Source organism: Balaenoptera ricei, chromosome 12, assembly GCF_028023285.1.
Source record: "Balaenoptera ricei isolate mBalRic1 chromosome 12, mBalRic1.hap2, whole genome shotgun sequence".
NCBI lineage: Eukaryota > Metazoa > Chordata > Mammalia > Artiodactyla > Balaenopteridae > Balaenoptera > Balaenoptera ricei.
This window is the reverse complement of record NC_082650.1, coordinates 7808831-7826934: the sequence shown is the minus strand read 5'-3', so window position 1 is coordinate 7826934 and position 18104 is coordinate 7808831. Positions and strand designations below refer to the sequence as shown.

The following is an 18104-nucleotide window of genomic DNA, read 5'->3' as shown; positions in this document are numbered from 1 at the left end:
AAAAAATGTGTTGGGAAACGAGCACTAGACTGAGGATGAGAAGTCTGGTCTACCAGCTCCAGGACTTCTGCCCGAGAGAACCATGCTGCTGGGGACCTGTTACGTTTCAGGCACCGTGCCAGCAACGGCACTCTCGCACGATAATTAAAAAGCCAACACTTAGGGAGTGGTCACGGCGCACATCTGACATGTATTATCTCTAAATCTCACAACAACCTATAAGCTGGGTAAAATTATCCCCATTTTACAGCTGAGGAGACTGAAGCATGAAGAAGTAAATCGTGGACTTCCCTGGTGGCACAGTGGTTAAGAATCTGCCTGCTAATGCAGGGGACACGGGTTCGAGCCCTGGTCCAGGAAGTTCCCATATGCCGCAGAGCAACTAAGCCCGTGTGCCACAACTACTGAGCCTGCACTCTAGAGCCTGTGAGCCACAGCTACTGAGCCCATGTGCCACAACTACTGAGCCCGTGCTCCGCCACAAGAGAAGCCATCGCAATGAGAGGCCCACACACTACAACAAAGAGTAGCCCCTGCTCGACGCAACTAAAGAAAGACCGTGCGCAGCAACGAAGACCCAACACAGCCAAAATATAAATTAATTAATTAATTTTTTTAAAAAAAGAAGAAGAAGTAAAGCATTTGCCAGGTCCCACAGCTGACGGGAGGCCGAGCTGAGATTCGAAAAGCACATTTGTCCCTCTGCCCAGCGGGGCCTCCCCCTCATCATCAAGTCCCCAAACCTTTCAGGACTCAGTTTACGTATCCACGATGGAGGGGTCAGATAAGACAATCTTTCCGACCCTTCCAGCTCTGAAGTCCAAGGTTCCACTCACGGCTTCTCCCGGCAACTCCATGGGCACAGTCCTCACTTGCTCTCCACACCCTCTGTGTGTTTCTTCTCCAGATCTGCACTGGTTGAATATCGTGGTAGCTTGTGTTGGCCGAATGGGAATCACCCTCGCGTTCCAGATGGTGTGCCTGGTGAACGCTGAGTTGTACCCTACGTTCCTCAGGTGAGTGCACGGTGGTGTGGGCCGGGTGGCCGCTGGCAGAGCTGTGGGCCAGCCAGGCTCCGTGAGGACCATCCGCCAAGATGCCCCAAGGGTGGATTGTTTGACATTGAGATGGGGGCTGGGCATCAAAGACAGGGCCCTCGCCTAATCTGGTAGAGAAGGTGAAATGCACAGGTTCAGTGGGCTAAGGGTCGCATCGTGCCCTGTACGGAGGGCCAGCGCAAGAGAAAAGGTTTCTGGCACAGAGGAGAGAGCCCTGGGCGGTGCATGGGAGGCTGAGGTTCAACACTGTCCTTGGCGCCGACCAGTTGTCTAAACTTCCGCAGCTCCACTGACACCTCTGGACATAACTTGCTTAAGAGCAGTTCATATTTGTACAGTGACATACAGAGCATTGCCACACATGGGCTGCAGGTCATCCTATAATATCATTGTGATCCCCATTTTACATAGGAGAAAGCTGAGGTTTACAAAGGGAAAGAGACCTTCCAAGAGTCACACAGCTAGAAAGTCGCAGGGCCCAGACAAGAACCCACTTTCTTTCTTTCTCTCCCTCCCCCTTCCTTCCTTCCTTCCTACCTTCCTTCCTTCCTTCCTTCCTTCCTTTCTCTCTCTCTCTCTTTCTTTCATTGAAGTATAGTTGATTTACAATGTTGTGTTAATTTCTGCTGTACAACAAAGTGATTCAGTTATGCATAATATATATATATATATTCTTTTTCATGTTCTTTTCCATTATGGTTTATCCCAGGATATTGAATATAGTTCCCTTTGCTCTACAGCAGGACCTTTTTGTTTATCTATTCTATATATAATAGTTTGCATCTGCTAATCCCCAATTCCCAGTCTGTCCTTCCCCCACCCCCTCACCCTCTTGGCAACCAAGAACCCGCTTCTTCCTGACCTTGAAGCTGACGCTTTTCCCACGATGACTCTGTAAACATAGCAACAGGCCTAGAGAACTCATTGTTTAAAGTCAGGTTTGTTGAGGTAGAATTTTCTTAGCGCAAAATTCCCCCTAAAAGGTACAGTTTGATTAGTGTTGATTATATTCGTTTCACCACCATCACAGTCAATGTAATATAGAGACATTTCCATCACCTCCAAATGCTTCCTCATATCCCTCTGTGGTCCATCCTCTACCCTCCCACCTCCAGTACCTGGCAACCACTGGTCTGATTTCTCTCCCTATGGTTTTGCCTTTTCCGGAATGTTACGTAAATGAAATAACATAGAGTGTAGCCTTTTGTGTTTGGCTTCTTTCACTTGGCATCACGGGACCCATCCACGCTGTGGCGTGTATCAGCGCTTCGTTCCTTCTTATTGCTGAGTAGTGTCCCGTGTGTGGAAGATGTGCCACAATGTGTTTGTCCATTTCCCAGCTCATGGAGGTTTGGGCTCTTTCCAGATTGGGGTAATTACGATACAGCTGCCAGTAAGAATTCACATACAGGTCTTTGAGTGGACATACATCTTCATTTCTCTTAGGAGTGGGTCACGTGGTGGATGTGTGTTTAAATTCATGAGAAACTGTCAGAATGTTTTTCAAAGTGGCCGCACCATTTTCTGTTCCACCAGCTGCGCGTGAGAGAGCTGGTTGTTCTACATCCTCATCAGTCCTTGGTATCGCCAGCTTTTAAAAACATAAGTAATTCTTGGAAATGGTGGTATTACTGTGACTCCCCCCCCCCCCCAAGGAGAATTTTATTGATGGTACTAGTTTATTTCCCTTCCAAAAAAATAAATAAATAAACAGTTGAAACTAAACGAAGTAAACAATCTCAAATTTTTATTGTCTTCATAACAAAACAAAATATGAAGCTCAGAACTGGATCACTTGGCCCTTTCTCTTATCTCCTTCCAGCTCAAAATGCTTGCATCTCTTCATAGCCAGGATTCTCTTAGATCTGCAGTTCGGCTCAACACATTCAAGCCTCAGCACAATCCTCTTTGTAGTTTTAGCCTTTTTCCGGAAAATCGGCTTAGTCTGCCCACCATAGCCATTCTGCTTCCTGTCATACCGCCGCTTTCCCTGGGCATACAGAGAATCCTTGCCCTTCTTGTACTGTGTCACTTTGTGGGGTTGGTGCTTGCCACACTTCTTACAGAAAGTCCGGCGGGTTTTAGGAATGTTCACCATGTTTGCGAGAGCGGTATCGGCATGGAAAGAGCTATTATTGTGACTTTGATTTACATTGTCCTAATTACTAATAATGTTGAGTGTCTTTGCATGGACTTATTGTCATCTGTATCTTAGAAGACTTAGTTTAAATGAAGAGCATTTTTATTGTAAAAGTAATTAACCACTTTATTTAAAGCTTTAATTCTGATCTTTGTTAGAACTTGGCAGATTTCCTTAAACTCATTTTTCCCTCTGTATAAATTGTTTCTTCTCCCCATGTCATCAGACCAGTGAAGTCTAAGAAATATTCCAGCTCCCCATCCTCCTCTTACACCAGGAAGCTCTCAGAACCCCTCCCTAAGCCAGGAGACACAAGGGTGACTCTGAGTCACTCTTTCCTCTCTCCTGCCCATCCCTTCATTAAAAGGCCCTCTCTCATATTCTCATCTGGAAAAGGTTGCTTGGAATGAGTACAAAGAGACGAAGACAAATGAAAGAGAAAAACCTACATCTGGCAGTTCTGAGCCGAGTCTAAAATAGCCGGGCCAAACAATTCCATTGTCATGGCCACTGGACCCAGGGGACTGGCTCAGAATGTAAACTGCCAAAGGTACTGAGTGCCTGGCCCTGGGTGGAGGAAGGCCAAGTGACGTGTCCTCAAGGAGCCCTTGACTGTTTGTGCAGAGAGTCAGTTTGATGAGGATTCTCAGTAATTAGGAAGGGAGGCCAGATGTTCAGAAATAACTTAAACTTGATCCACACACACCACACACAAAAGTAAGGCAGTCATGAAAGTTTCGGTATTTTCAATCAATTGAATCAAATTGAAATTGGAAAAAAGGGATTATTACTTTAAAAACACTTCAAGTGCAAACAGTTTCTAGTTAAACCATTTTGACCCTGCTTCTAATTCACAGGAGGCTTTAGAGTTGAACAGCGTCCTCCTTCTAGCTGTCTGCAACATGTATTGTCAAGAACATTCTTTTGGCATCAGTACGCTCTGCCTTGTATTGAAAATCATCCTCCTATTTTTACCTCATTACTATATTACGAGCTCCTTGAAAGCAGGAACTACATATCATACCTCTCTGTACCTCCTGAAACTGTTCTATAGCTATACTAACCAGTCACCTGGTGCTTGTAGAATGAATGAATGAAGTATCACAGATATATGAATTTTAAAGAAGGGGACTAGTTCTTCACTTCTTCTAGCTTCTGTGTGCTTATCAAATTTTTCTCTCTTTTTAAGACTTATTTTCTTAAAATTGTAAAAGAAATAATGGTGTCTTTTTTTCCTCCTCTTGGAAATCACACTAAACGCTATTAGAAGAATGAGAAACAGAAGAAAAAAAAAATGCAAATGCCATTTTTGAAACTAGGATGACCCTGAAAGACGATAGTGAAGAAGAAGGGCTGCCTAATGCAGTGAATCTAAGAGGGTCTGGAAGACTCCAGGGAAGCTCACCGTGACAGCAGACTTGAGACAAGGCCAGTGGTTTTCCAAAGTAGGACGTGTACATTGAAGGGTCTAACCCACAAGCCCTTGTTGCAATAACAGGGAGGAGGCAGGGCTGGGGGCATATGCTTCCTTCCCTGGGTGTTGTGTGGCTGGAGATGAGGCAGGGAGGGCAAGGCTGTGGGAGAACATTCAGGAACCTTTGAGGGAGCAGTGTGCTGTGAGGTGGGGTGGAAGAGAGAGACCCTGCAGGGTGAGAAGTCCTGTACTGTCAGCCCCTGTAGACTAGAGATAAGAGAGGCCAAAGCATCTAATCACAGACAACCCTGGTCAGAAAGAAAATTTCTAGTAGCCTAGAACATGCCCCTCCCCTTAAATCCTTCTAAAATAGCTGATACAGGAAGAAATCATAGTACTGAAAGAAGAAGAATAAATTAAAAAGTAACTTGCCCAGGAGCTATACAAATATATCATGAGATGAAAGGGGGAAAGGAAGAGGAAAAGCAAATGGCAAAGGAAGAAAATGCACAGGGAAAAATATTGTCAGAAAGTAAATAAAAAGTGTGGCCAAATATACTATAACTAAATGCAAAATATTAATGAATCAATCATCTCTATAAAATAAGAGTGTAAAGCAGAGATGCAAGTTCTTGGCAGACTATGTGATAAGACAATAGATGAAGTCAGCTCAGGCTAAAAAAAAACAAAAAGGAAAATTAAAATATTTGACAAATGAAAACTACTTTGAAAGCAGTACAAAGGAGAACTGATATAGTAAAGGAAAGGCAAGACAGGCCTAAGAATTGCAAAGTAAGATTGAAATAAGCAGAGTTTAAAAGGCTTAGAGATCATGTTTATACATATGTTCCCAAGAAGATAATTGAAATAATGAAACAAAAGAACTTCAAGAAAAAAAAAATTGAAAAAAAATGTCTGAAAATAAAAGAATGCTTGGATTTATAATTTGAAGTGGCATGCTGTGTAACAGGACAAACTGACCCAGAGCACACACACACAACATCAAGAAAGGCACATCACAAAAATCTTAACAAGCAGTCAGAGAAAAAAGACATCAGAAAAAGGAACAAAGATAATAAGGACAGTAGATTTCTCATTGGAAACAATGCAAACAAGAAAGTGGTAGAACAATATCTTTGATGTACTGAAAGAAAAAGTGTCAACCTAGAATTTTTTTTTTCTTTTTAATTTTATTTATTTATTTATTTATGGCTGTGTTGGGTCTTCGTTTCTGTGCGAGGGCTTTCTCTAGTTGTGGCAAGCGGGGGCCACTCTTCATTGCGGTGCGCGGGCCTCTCACTATCGCGGCCTCTCTTGTTGCGGAGCACAGGCTCTAGAGCGCAGGCTCAGTAATTGTAGCTCACGGGCCCAGCTGCTCCGCGGCATGTGGGATCCTCCCAGACCAGGGCTCGAACCCGTGTCCCCTGCATTGGCAGGCAGATTCTCAACCACTGCGCCACCAGGGAAGCCCCCAACCTAGAATTCTTGACTCAGCAAAAAATAATCTTTCAAAAAATGGATGGAAAATAAAAACTTTTTCAGATATATAAAAGCTGAACAAATTCATCACAAGCAGACCTGTACTACAAGAAATGTAAAAGTCTTTCAGAGATAAGGAAAATGATATCAGATTGGCAAAAAAAAAGACCCAACTGTATGCTGTCTACAAGAAACTAACTTTAAATTTAAGGGCAGAGATAGTTTAAAAGTAGAAGTATGGAAAAAAGATATTCCATGTGAACACTAATAAAAAGAAAGCCAGAGTGGCTATATTCATATAAGACAGAGTAGATTTCAGAGCAAAGACTATTGTCAGGGATGAAGAGGGAGGTCATTTCAAGTAGACAGTTTCCTTACATTTCCCCTCTGGCTTTCTTTGTCCTCCATTTCTTAATATCCTCTCTTTATCCTTCCCTGTCCCTCTATGTGAAAGAAAGAACTCTAATGACACCAACCAATTCTCCAATCTCCAAACAATTCTTACAATCCAATTCTGACATAAACTACCTGGAATTAGTGCAGACTTCACAGGTTAAGGGCTTAGTCCCACGTGACTGCCCTCACTTGAGATGCTAGTTGCAAGCCCCGCATTGTCCACCTACACTTCTGACCACTGGCTATAAATCAGATTCTCATGACCCCCTCCTTGAGTTCAGTAATTTACTATAATGGCTCACAGAACTCAGGGAAGCACTTACGTTTACTGGTTTATTATAAAGGATATTATAAACAGCCAGATGAAGAGGTACACAGGGCAAGGTCTGGAAGGGTCCTGAACACAGGTGCTTCTGTCCCTGTGGAGCTGGGGTGTGCCACCCTCTCGGCACATTATGTAGGTGTGATTGATTAAATCATCAGTGATTAACTCCATCTGCAGCCCCTCTCCCCTCCCTGGAGGTTCGGGAATGGTGTGTTTGCTTTAAAACAAGTTTACCGTTTGGAAAATTGATTCACGGAAATGTCATCTTTTTTGTTCTCTGTGTTTTATCAGGAACCTTGGAGTGATGGTGTGTTCCTCCCTGTGTGACTTGGGCGGGGTCATCACCCCCTTCCTGGTCTTCAGGCTGATGGAGGTTTGGCAAGGCTTACCACTCATTTTGTTCGGTAGGACTTCATGAAACATTTATTATTCCTTCTTTCCATCTCAGTGTGAGTACTCGAGAACTATTTGATGAGCAAATGATATCCCCCAGCGAGTGTACAGAAGGGAAGGATGGTGCCTGCTCTTTCATTGGCTCCTGGTTCACTCTGTCTTGCTTCACGGGGAAGATAAGATGCTCTTCCTAGAAGGTGGGCCAGAGGTTTATGTCCTATGGCTCTGGAGTCCAATAATTCATTCTATGCAATAGAATCGGAGAGAACATTTGACATAGCCTCCTGGTTTCTTATGAATTTGACTCCCAATTTTTGTGTATTTAACATGTAATTGCTAGAGGTTTGAAGATGCTAGATTATCATCCCTGTTCTGCTTCCAGATCTTAACAATTGACAGCAGACACAAGGGGACAAATGGGAATCAAAGTTTATTATCAGCTTTGTTACTGATTATATTGGGTTAGAGAAGGAGGAGGGGACTCTCCCACCTCTCCCCAAACCTACCACTCGGTGGAGGGCAAAACAGCTGCCCATATAGAGAGCTGCCATGCCTGGGCCCAGGCGAACACACGAGGGGCGACGGGGGGTGATGAATAACAAGAGAGGCCCACACTGCCCACATACATATCACCTAGGCTCCATATCAAATGTATATATGGTAACATAATATTTATATATAGTAACTATAATATAATGTTATAGTTTATATATAATGTATGTTATAAAGTATGTATTATATAATTATATATTACAACAAATTATTGTATATAATATATATTATAGTTACTGAATATAAATGATAATATATAAATTATGGTTAGTATATACAAATACTACATTATATTATGTTAAATTAATATAGTATTTTATATATACAGTAACTAGTCAAAATTGAGTCCCGTATTGTTTTTGAAGTACCTGAATCAATAAATCCCCCTAATACTTAAACATCAGTTACTGTAGAACTATATACTTATGTGGAAGTAAAACAAAGACAATATTCCCTTTTCTTACTCTGCCATTTCCCCAGTTATCCTATTGCTTTAATTTTCTAGATGTTCCCAACTTTTTAAAAGTGACCCTCACACGTGTGTTACCTAGGCATCTCTTTAGTTAGCTGTCATCATATGTAAATGGTACTGACCATGCTCTAATGGCTCCATGTGAAATCTGTCTCATCTGAAGCGGCTTTGGGGCTGGTTGCCGGGGGAATGACGCTGCTTCTTCCGGAGACCAAGGGGGTCGCTTTGCCAGAGACCATCAAGGACGCGGAGAACCTGCGGAGGTGAGCCCTGGGCGCTGGGGCAGACAGTCATCTGGTCTAAACTGTGAGACAGAGCGATTTGTCTGCGATGTTGACCACACGGTGCACCAAGGTCCCCAGGTCACCCCCAGAGTTAACAGCTCTGAGTTGGAAGCTATTTTTAAACCAACCTTCTGTCTTTTTAGCGATTGTTGGTTCAGATTCCTTAGTGACTTTCTTCACAAAGAAGAATGACTTAAAACTTTCATTCCTATGATGGGGACAAGTGCTCAGTGGAGTCCCAGGTCCTACCCTTAAAGCCATCAAAAAGGAAAGGAAGAAAGACAAAGCGTTTGATGATGTGGTCGTTACAGGCTCAGTTCTCTGGATCCCACAGTAAGGACACACGTGTCCCTGGGAAGTAGAGAGTAGACTCCGTGGACTCATTAAGTCCTGGGTTCAGTCCAGCGGTGGTCGCCTACTTGGCCAAGTGACTTTGGGAATGTCATGGAACCCTATAACCTTCATTTCCTTGCCTGAAAAACAGCCACAATGAAACTTAACTGAGAGGGTTGCTGTGAAAGTTCAATGAGATAAAGTAGGTGATAGCGACTAATCCATTGCCTGGCACATAGTAGGTATTCAATAAATCTTAGATTCTCTCCATTCTTCTTGCATATGGTGTGATTTCCTCAGTGACTCTCAAACTTAGTATGCAGAAGAATGCAGATTCCTGGGCCTTCTAGGTTTCTGACTTGGTAAATGAATGGGGGAACCCGGAAACCTGAAATTTTAATGACAGTCGATACCCGTTCAGGCCCTCTGTGCTCCTCACTTTGAGGAAACCTGCATTTCTCAGTACTGATAAGGGACAAACACTCTATTTTAACTGTAAACACATTTTGTAATTGCTGACAATAAGCTTCTTTTTGGTCCCAAGTGGTAGACATATATAGCTAAGGTTGACTACCTGATTTTAAAATGTTTCATTATAATTTGTTAATAAGCACTTTGTCATCTTTTAAGATGTTGTGTTTATCCCTTCACTCCATCGTCATAGCTATTCCTGGCCTGCCAGGTGAGGCCAGGGGCTTCTGCTCTGAGCCCAATACCTCCCTGTTCACCCTGTGTTCTTGATAATGCCCTGCACAAAGTATAATCATCACTTATTTCATTATCTGTTTTCTCCACTATCCTAATTCCATAAATAGTGGCCACAGTCTATTGCCGGAGAGAGCATTTCAATGACACCTTCTTCCCTACTTTCCAGGAAACAAGGTCAGGGAATGGGAGTAGTGGTAGCTCTAGCTAACAGAGGGCTCACGGTGCGTCAGCTTCACTGAGTTTCAGGTGCCTTCTCACCCCGTCCTCTCAAAACATTGAGAGGCAGCTCCTGTCAGTAGCATACCCATTCTACAGATGGAAGAAATAATGACAGATACCCTCAAAGTCCCCAGCTTCAAAATGGAATGTTGACTGTCAGGTGATGGAGCTAGGCAGCAACCCAACAGGTGCTCTGTGTGAAGGGTTGGCAAACTCTTTCTGTTAAAGGACCAGGGAGTAAATATTTCTGGCTTCGGGGACATTCAGTCTCTGTTGCCAAGTTCTGCCCTTTCAGCACGGAAGCAGCCACAGGCAGTATACAAACGAATGGGCATGGCTGAGTTCCAGCACAACTGTATTTATGGATGTTGAAATTTAGATTTCATCTAATTTCCAAGTGTCAAGAAATAATATTTTATTTTTGATTTTTGAAAACTATTTAAAAATGTAAGAAACCATTCTTAACACACAGGCCATAGCAAAACAGGCAGAGAACCAGCACTGGTCACTGGCGGTCTCTGCTGACCCTTCTCTTCTTTGTCACCTGCTGTCCTTGTTCTCACCTCTTCTTTTGAGACTTACTCCTTGGAACAACTTTGCAACAGTTTCTTAATCAAGCCATTATGTATTTTATTTAATTAATGTTTAATTAATTTATTAATTTTAATTAATGAATTAATTTTTGGCTCCACTGGGTCTTTGTTGATGGGCACAGGCTTTCTCTAGTTGCGATGAGCGGGAGCTACTCTTTGTTGTGGTGCATGGGCTTCTCATGCGGTGGCTTCTCTTGTTGTGGAGCACGGGCTATAGGCGCACGGGCCTCAGTAGTTGTGGCACGCGGGCTCAGTAGTTGTGGTTCGTGGGCTCTAGAGCACAGGCTCTGTAGTTGTGGCACACGGGCTTTGTTGCTCCACGGCATGCGGGATCTTCCCAGACCAGGGCTCGAACCTGTGTCCCCTGCACTGGCAGGCGGATTCTTGACCACTGCGCCACCAGGAAAGTCCCGCATTATGTGTTTTAACTTAGATTTTAAATTTTTGATTGCTACAGGAAAGCAAAGCCCAAAGAAAACAAGATTTACCTTCAGATCCAAACATCAGAATTCAACTCACAGGCACCTGAGAGAGATGCTTCGCTGGGGACCGGGTGGCAGAGATGAGGACGGAGTTATCATCTGAAGAAATGCTCAGAAGCCCTAAGCTTTTCCTCCTACTTGCCTGCCCCTAAGTCAATATCAGTTCTAAAGAACACTAAGTGTGCTTTGTTTTGTTTTATTTTCTTTGTTTTAAGTCTCTCAGAGCCCTGGCTGTCTTTTATCTACTTATCCTTTCCAGTGAGAGCTGTTGGTGGTTACCAGGTACTTAATTATCTAAATTATTTGGAAGGTCCAATAGAATTTAAATACTGTTATAAAAGAGGCCTTCGTAACTGGTTTCCTAGAATAAGTATTGTTTTATTCACTCTCTGAAAGAAAATGTCTTTGTATTTGTAGGTGCCTGTGTTGGCAAAAGTATTTCAACATGTAGCTTTCTTGGAGGGCACCTGGTTTTTAAACATGGTGATTCCTCCAGCAAACTCCAGCCCATCCCTGCTTACACATAACGCTCCTCATCCAAAGGCCAGGATCACTGTGAGCTTTTTAGGGAAGACGTTTCTGCCACTTACATTCTAAGAATACTTTATTCTATTTCACTCTTGCTTTTAGTTCTTGTTGGAGATACTAGAAGGTGAACTCATGCCAACTATGGAATATCACAGTAAATATAGCAAAAAGAGGAGTTCAGTTTACTGTGAGTTAGTAGTAACTGGTTCAAGGTCTGGTTCAAGAAGTGATTTCTTTCCTGGAGTACACAAAGACTTTACTTAAATTTCTTTAAGTGTGAGACAAACCACAAAGACAATATACTGGGCACCCTTCAGAGTACATTGGGGGAAAAGAGATTCTAATGTGAATTGGAGGCATGATCAAAGACCTGTGGTCATTTTATAAACACTTATGGCTGGATTGGCTAAGCCAGGGGATGGCCTCGGGGACTTGAGATCTCTGGATTCTGTCCTGGATGGCATCTGACCTTCCCTTGAGAATGGACGTGGGCTACTTGGAAACCTGAAACCGTGTCCTTGGCAAAAAAACCCACAAAAACTAAAAACCAACTATACTTCGATTAAAAGATTATAAATAAATAAATAAGCAAAACAAAAACACATCTGGACCGATGGAGGGGACCTAGCGCTTCATTTCAGCTTCTCCCAAGCAAAGCCCTGACTCTGTATCTTATCTTTTTGACCATCGCAATTATACTCTTTACTGGTAACAAATATGTAAATTGCAGGCTTTGAATCAGTTTTTCAAATGTGTATCAAAAATGCCCTCTCTAATCTTTCTTAGAATCCTTGGGCAAAATTCCTGAGGAAGGCTTTAGACAGAGAGGGGTCATCGTTAAAACAAGAGAGAAACCTCTGTCTTTCCGCTCAGAAGCCATGTCTGGACAAATTAGATGGCCCTGTTTCTGGAAGAGAAGCAGGTCAGGCTTTACTTGAACAACACAAGGTTTGCATCACAGTGTGGTCTGTCTAAACAGTGAAGGATTGCGTGTCTGCAGACCCAGGAGCAGCTCCTATGTGTCAAGAGACGACGTTGGGCCTCTTCCCTTCCTGCCTTCCTCGCTGTGGCTACAACGAGCCAATGTGAATCCCATTAGAGGGGGGTGGAGGGCACAGATGGCTTGTGAATACTTGCAAAGCCCGGGAGGTGTGACTCAGGCCTCAGAAAACAGAAGAAGCTCCTGGAAAGGGTGTGGCAGCCAGGGGCCCCCCCCTTCCCGGCAGCAGTGAAGTCCTGTTCCTTCAGCGAGCATGTGCTGAGCGCCTGCTGTATGCCTCTGTCATCTTGGGCTCAGAAAGGCCGAAGGCAGCTACAGGGTGTGCTGGGAACAGCGCCCACATGGGGATTCACAGTAGGAATGAAGCCTTTGTGAGGCCATTTTGGTCGTATTGTTAGATGAGGAGGGTCAGCAGGGCCAACCTTTTAAGCAGGTGGAGGGATTTGAGGGTCTCGAAAATCACCTCCCCAGTCCTGCCCCAACGTTTCCTTCAGTGCCTGGAACCCAACCTTTAGAGATTTCTCCCTGCGGGTCTTGAAAGCCAGCCACTGAGATGGAAGAAAACGAGTAATGGGGACGGGGTCGCCTGCCAGGTAGGAGCCGAGTGGAGTGGGGACGGGAGGGGCGGGGACGGTGCCTAAAGAGGGCAGGTGACCGCAGGGCAGGAAGTGCTCCCTGTCGGCCTCACTCCCTGGGGCACCGCGTGGCCATAAAGCAGCAGCCTGATGTCACAGAGGAGACCCGACCCTGGAATGAGCTGGATGTGACTCCCAGGCCTCCTCTACCATCTACCGATTTTATGGTTTGTCCCAGCCTCCATGCCACCTGGTCCCCACATCTGCGTCCTGCAGGGACCTGCCGAGCTTCCGCTGGAGAAAGAACCGAGCCACCCGACCAGCTCCCCCGCTGCGCCTGGTTGCTAAGGGCAGTGTGTCCTGTTGTTCACCCCACTTTGGCCTCCTCCCTGCAGGCGAGGGTTCAATGTCTGATGCTTCAAGATGTTGGTGGAGCTCCCAGGGGGTACATTAGTCGGGGTTAAATTTGCCTGTAACTGAAATCCCCCAACTATCAAAGGCTTCAACTGGATAAAAGTTCTTCCTTTCTTATATTCAAGAAGTTCGAGGCTGCCTGCCCAGGGCTAGTTGGTGGCTTGGGGAGAGCCCAGGTGCCGCTGTCTCATTGCTCTGCTGAGCGGGGCTTCCCAGGCCCCAGGCGGCTGCTGGGATGTGCCCATCACATGCACACACGTTGCAGGGGATGGACCACAGCGTGGAGGACAGGCTTCCCTTGAGGACACTTCCTGGAAGAGTGGGGAATTGAGATAAAAACTAAGTTGGAGAAAAACAAGATTACATTTCTCACACGTTTGAATTTTATGGCCTGAGAACTCGTGGAGTCATGCCCTACACGTTGGTCTGCAAGTTAATATTCTTCCATTTCAGGCCACATGGGTCTGAGTCTTTTTAATGACTGCATAGTGATGCACTGAGCGAGAGAAGTTATTCAACCATTTCTGTTCCTAGAATTTGGTCCCCTTCACTGGCAATTAAATGACGGGGATTTTGTTGGCTTTCCTGCCCCATCTCATTTGCCATACCCCCTCTGCCCGGCCTGACTCTCCTTGGGGTGGCCGGGGAGCCGTCAGGACAGCGGCCCGACACTGCCTCCTGGCCAGGCTTTTCCTCCCAGACGGGGCAAATGGGCTCCAGGACTCGCTGCACTCGGCCATCCTCCACAAACCCTTCACAAGCTCCGTTTTAACACCTTCTCTTTCCGGTGTTTGTCAGAAGGTCCAAACAGTATACAATCTATCTCTGCTCTTCTAAGCATTTTGTGCGCTTAAATGTATTTTTCTTGCTGAACCAAATCTGGTGTGATTCATCTTACGAAATCATTCTGTTCCCTCTCTCTATTACATTTCACATTGCATATTACATTACATATAAAATCATCCCAAACGTACATGACTGCATATGAAATTTCTCAATAGGTACATTTCCCAAACATCTCAGTTAAAAATTTTGCTCTGTCTTAATTAAATAACTCCCTACCCACTAGTTACTATACTTACGCCTCAAATGCAAGTGCACGTGTTCTGAACTTCTGCCCCTTGAGGAATATGGAGGGAGGGGGACTCGCTGTCCCCGAGGCTGCTGCCCCCTTGGGGAATGACATCGTAGATCCCAGGGACCAAATGGCCTTTTGTTTAGCACATCTGCCTCCCTTGGCCCTTTTGGGCATGAAAGCTGGGTTGGGAAGGAGATAAGAAAACAAAGAGATGGCTAATCTGTAATTTATAAAACTGGAAGCTCAAAGCTGCCTTCTAGATTAAAAATGGAGGGACAAAGGGGGTCTTTAGAAGAAGGGAAGGAAGCTAGGAGATGTGGGAATGAGGCTCACATCTGAGCAGGCCCGCCCCGCAGAGGTCAGGAGGGCTCTCATGTGCATCCTCTCATCCCAACCATGACACCCGTCCACTGTGCTTCCCCCAGTGGCCTGAGAACAGGAGGCCTGATCGCAGCTGCTAAGTGCTCCAAAAGGGACGTACTGCCTGCTTTTCACACGCACCCTGGCTGGTGATGTCAGGATTCTCTGCTGGTGCCAGGAGGGTACAATGGGGGTATTTCAAGAGCTTGAGAACAGAGCTTGGCGATGCATGGGCCCATCTTCTAACCTCTTCAAGTCAGATGCTAGTTTTGTTTCCATCTAGTCCTGGAGGGAGGGTCTGGACTATTTAGAGGGTCACACTTGGTCATTCAGTTACCCTAGTTTAGAGAAACCTTCTCAGTGTTCCATCTACGCCTCAGTGACCCTCTAACTGTATTAAAATGTTCCTCCCCTTTCCAGGCCTAGATTTCAGGCCCTTCGTCCTCCATCTCTCTGACTTCTGCTCCATGTGCTGACATCCCCTCCGACTCCAAGCACCGGCGCTCATAACCTACGCTCTGCGATTTACCGTCCAGTCCGAAGGTCCGTGTGTCTCTAACTGTCCAAAGAATGTTTGGTTTATAATCTGCTCTGCTATCGCAGTCCCAGACATTAATATCAGTAATAAATTCTAGAATAGCTCTTCATGAAAAGAAGTGCCCTTGAAACATTTGGTAGTTGACCTGCGTACGGCAGGCTTTTGTGGCCTAATCTTAGGCTCAGTCCAAATTTGAACTTGTGGCCAAGTGTCTTGGAAATACTTGTAATTTCACTCGTGGTTGAGGCTGCCTCTGCCCTGCCTGCTGACAGAGTCAGTGGGACCATCTCATACGCACTCCAGGCGCCCATAGTTTAGTCTCCCATACACAATTTGCTTGAAAGAAATTAAGATGCCAGGAAGAGTTGCTGTGGCTAGGCCTATAGGGACAAGAAAAATTCAAAAGTGGGGGGAACGTTTTTGCCAAAGAGCAAAGACTGTCAGGGATGACTAAGGTCACGCTAAAAAGACAAAGATGCCTACATATGGAGGGCTCATAATGGCCAAGCAGGGACAATTTCAACATCATAGAAACAGTAATTAGAGTCTATTGGAACAAGCTGGGACTATAAAAAGCGTCACAATCCGTGATAATACTTAAAAGGAACAAATAATAGGAATTGAGCCAAGGAAAAAACACACATGAGTTTCCAATAAAGTTTATAAGGCATTCTATTAATTGTTCAACACAACACAATATGAATTTGCTACTCAGGGTTAGATTAATGCCAAGGTTAACAATCATAAATCAGGAACAGATGTAGAAGGAAAGAAAGCATGCTTAAAATATGTAATGTCTATGGTTTGATCATTTCAAATTAAAATATGTGGGCCATCCAGAATTAAACTGACCTGGAAACCAAGGTCAAACCTTTCAGGGACTCATTCCAAGTTGAGAACGATAGGTTAGGAATAGAGCATGTAGACTTGCTTGGTCCACATGGGAAAAGATGACTCGAGCAGGGGTGGAGGGCTGGAAGATGGAGAGGGGCTACAGAGGTCCATGGGCATTGCCCCAACCATGACTCACAATGCCAACAGGTAGCTGCTGCTGTGGGCCTGGCTGACCAACAAGCCAGTTGTGTGTTGGGCAGAAACAGTCATGGAATTATCACCTTCAAAGATTAAAAAAATAATAATAATATTTCAAAGTGATACAATTTCTTAATTCATCCTGAAAAAATGGAAATTACGAGACTGTTCCTTCCTACCTTATCTATCACACTCTAATAGTAACTAGAGTCAAACCTTCAAGTGGCACTATAAATCCCAGGCCAGCACCCTGAAAAATTCTGAAATTTTTGCAGACATGGGCTCTCCCCACTTCCTCCTGCTCTTGTGGACATGATCAGGGAGGGTGAAGACAGTGAACGGGCCATGGCCCAGCGAGACCTGGTGAAGCCCACCTTCACGGGATTGCGTGGTACCCCACGGAGGAGCAAGTCCGAACTGTTGCCTTGATGATTGAATTGGAAGATAACAATCAGACATGTGCACTTAAAACAATATGTATTCTTCTTCTTTTTTTCAGAAAATTTGAGGGACTCACTTGATGATAATCCACTAACAATTAGCCGGAAGGCTAATAGGGGAGGGGCAGAATAAGATGAAAAACCCATGACTAAAATAGATGACTAATAAGGACGTACTGTATAGCACAGGGAGCTCTACTCAATACTCTGTAATGACCTATATGGGAAAAGAATCTAAAAAAGAGTGGATATATGTACATGTATAACTGATTCACTTTGCTGTACACCTGAAACTAACACAACATTGTAAATCAACTATACTCCAATAAAAATTAATCACAGAAAAAAAGAAAAACCTATGACCCAATTCACGGGCATGGAAACATATTGTCCAGGGATTTGGGAAATAAAACTGATGACCCACTGTCATTTGAAATTGGGAGATTCTTGAAGATTTTTCCTTTTCCAGTACAGTCCCTGTGGACCAGCTACTCCTGACATGGTCGTGATTGTTCAAAGCTGGAGACGCAACCCACCACGTCTGACCACTGGAGTTCCAGGTCCCAAACCAAAGGCTGCCCTCTAACAAGAAAGATGGATTTCCATCTCATCCCAAAGGCTCATGGAAGACATACAAGTGGCCCTTGAAATCTTGTTCTGTGCTGGGTTTGCTCTAAAGGACAGTTGTGCAATGTTGGACCACCACTATCTGTGGGAAAAGGCTGGGTAATTCTAACATTTGGTGCAGGAATCCTGGTTAATTCAGTCAAAGTAGCATAGTTTCTGGCAATGCATGTGTGAGAGCCACTGCATAGAAGGATGCAGAGATGCGAATTAATTGTAAGTTAAAGAAAAATGACGCACTTGGTAATGACAAAAAAAATCAACACCAAAGAAATACAGTGAATGAATTAATGACCCTAGGTAAAAATGCTCTTACCTAGGAATTGGATCATTACCCGATAATCATTATTGTCAGGCTGCACAAATGGACCTCTCTCACCCATATCCCCAGACTTTTATTTTGTCTTGGATAAATAAAGGCCAAGATCAAGGCATACTATGCCTCAAGAAGTACCTTAACTGCTTCCATCAATTGATCAATCCATCAATCCAACCATCCACCATTAATTCACTTAGCAGTCATTAACAAACCATCTATTATGTGCCAGACAGTTTAGGTAATGGGGATCCAGTTAGAGAAGAAGAAAGACAAAATCTCTTGCTCTTATAGAACTTAAATTCTAGTTGGGGGAGACAAACTAAACCAATAAACAAATGATTTAAGTAA

At 44.2% G+C, this 18104-nt stretch overlaps 2 protein-coding genes across 3 annotated transcripts in view; one reads left to right on the top strand and one right to left on the bottom strand.

Moving 5' to 3' along the window:
• Positions 1-11027, top strand: part of LOC132375796 (solute carrier family 22 member 1) — a 32846-nt gene extending 21819 nt beyond the window's left edge. Inside the window, exons 8-11 of one of the 2 annotated variants that reach the window (XM_059940886.1) lie at positions 908-1016; positions 7104-7216; positions 8393-8492; positions 10824-11027. In XM_059940886.1, coding sequence (XP_059796869.1) covers positions 908-1016; positions 7104-7216; positions 8393-8492; positions 10824-10932 — 431 coding nt within the window. In that variant the 3' untranslated portion in view covers positions 10933-11027. The remainder of the gene's footprint in view (positions 1-907; positions 1017-7103; positions 7217-8392; positions 8493-10823) is intronic. The other variant, XM_059940887.1, reaches the window with a different exon arrangement.
• Positions 2789-3181, bottom strand: LOC132376206 (large ribosomal subunit protein eL42-like). The gene has a single exon (XM_059941860.1). It carries the CDS (start codon positions 3154-3156, stop codon positions 2839-2841), a length of 318 nt encoding a protein of 105 aa, XP_059797843.1. The 5' UTR covers positions 3157-3181; the 3' UTR covers positions 2789-2838.
• Positions 11028-18104: the final 7077 nt, after the last annotated feature.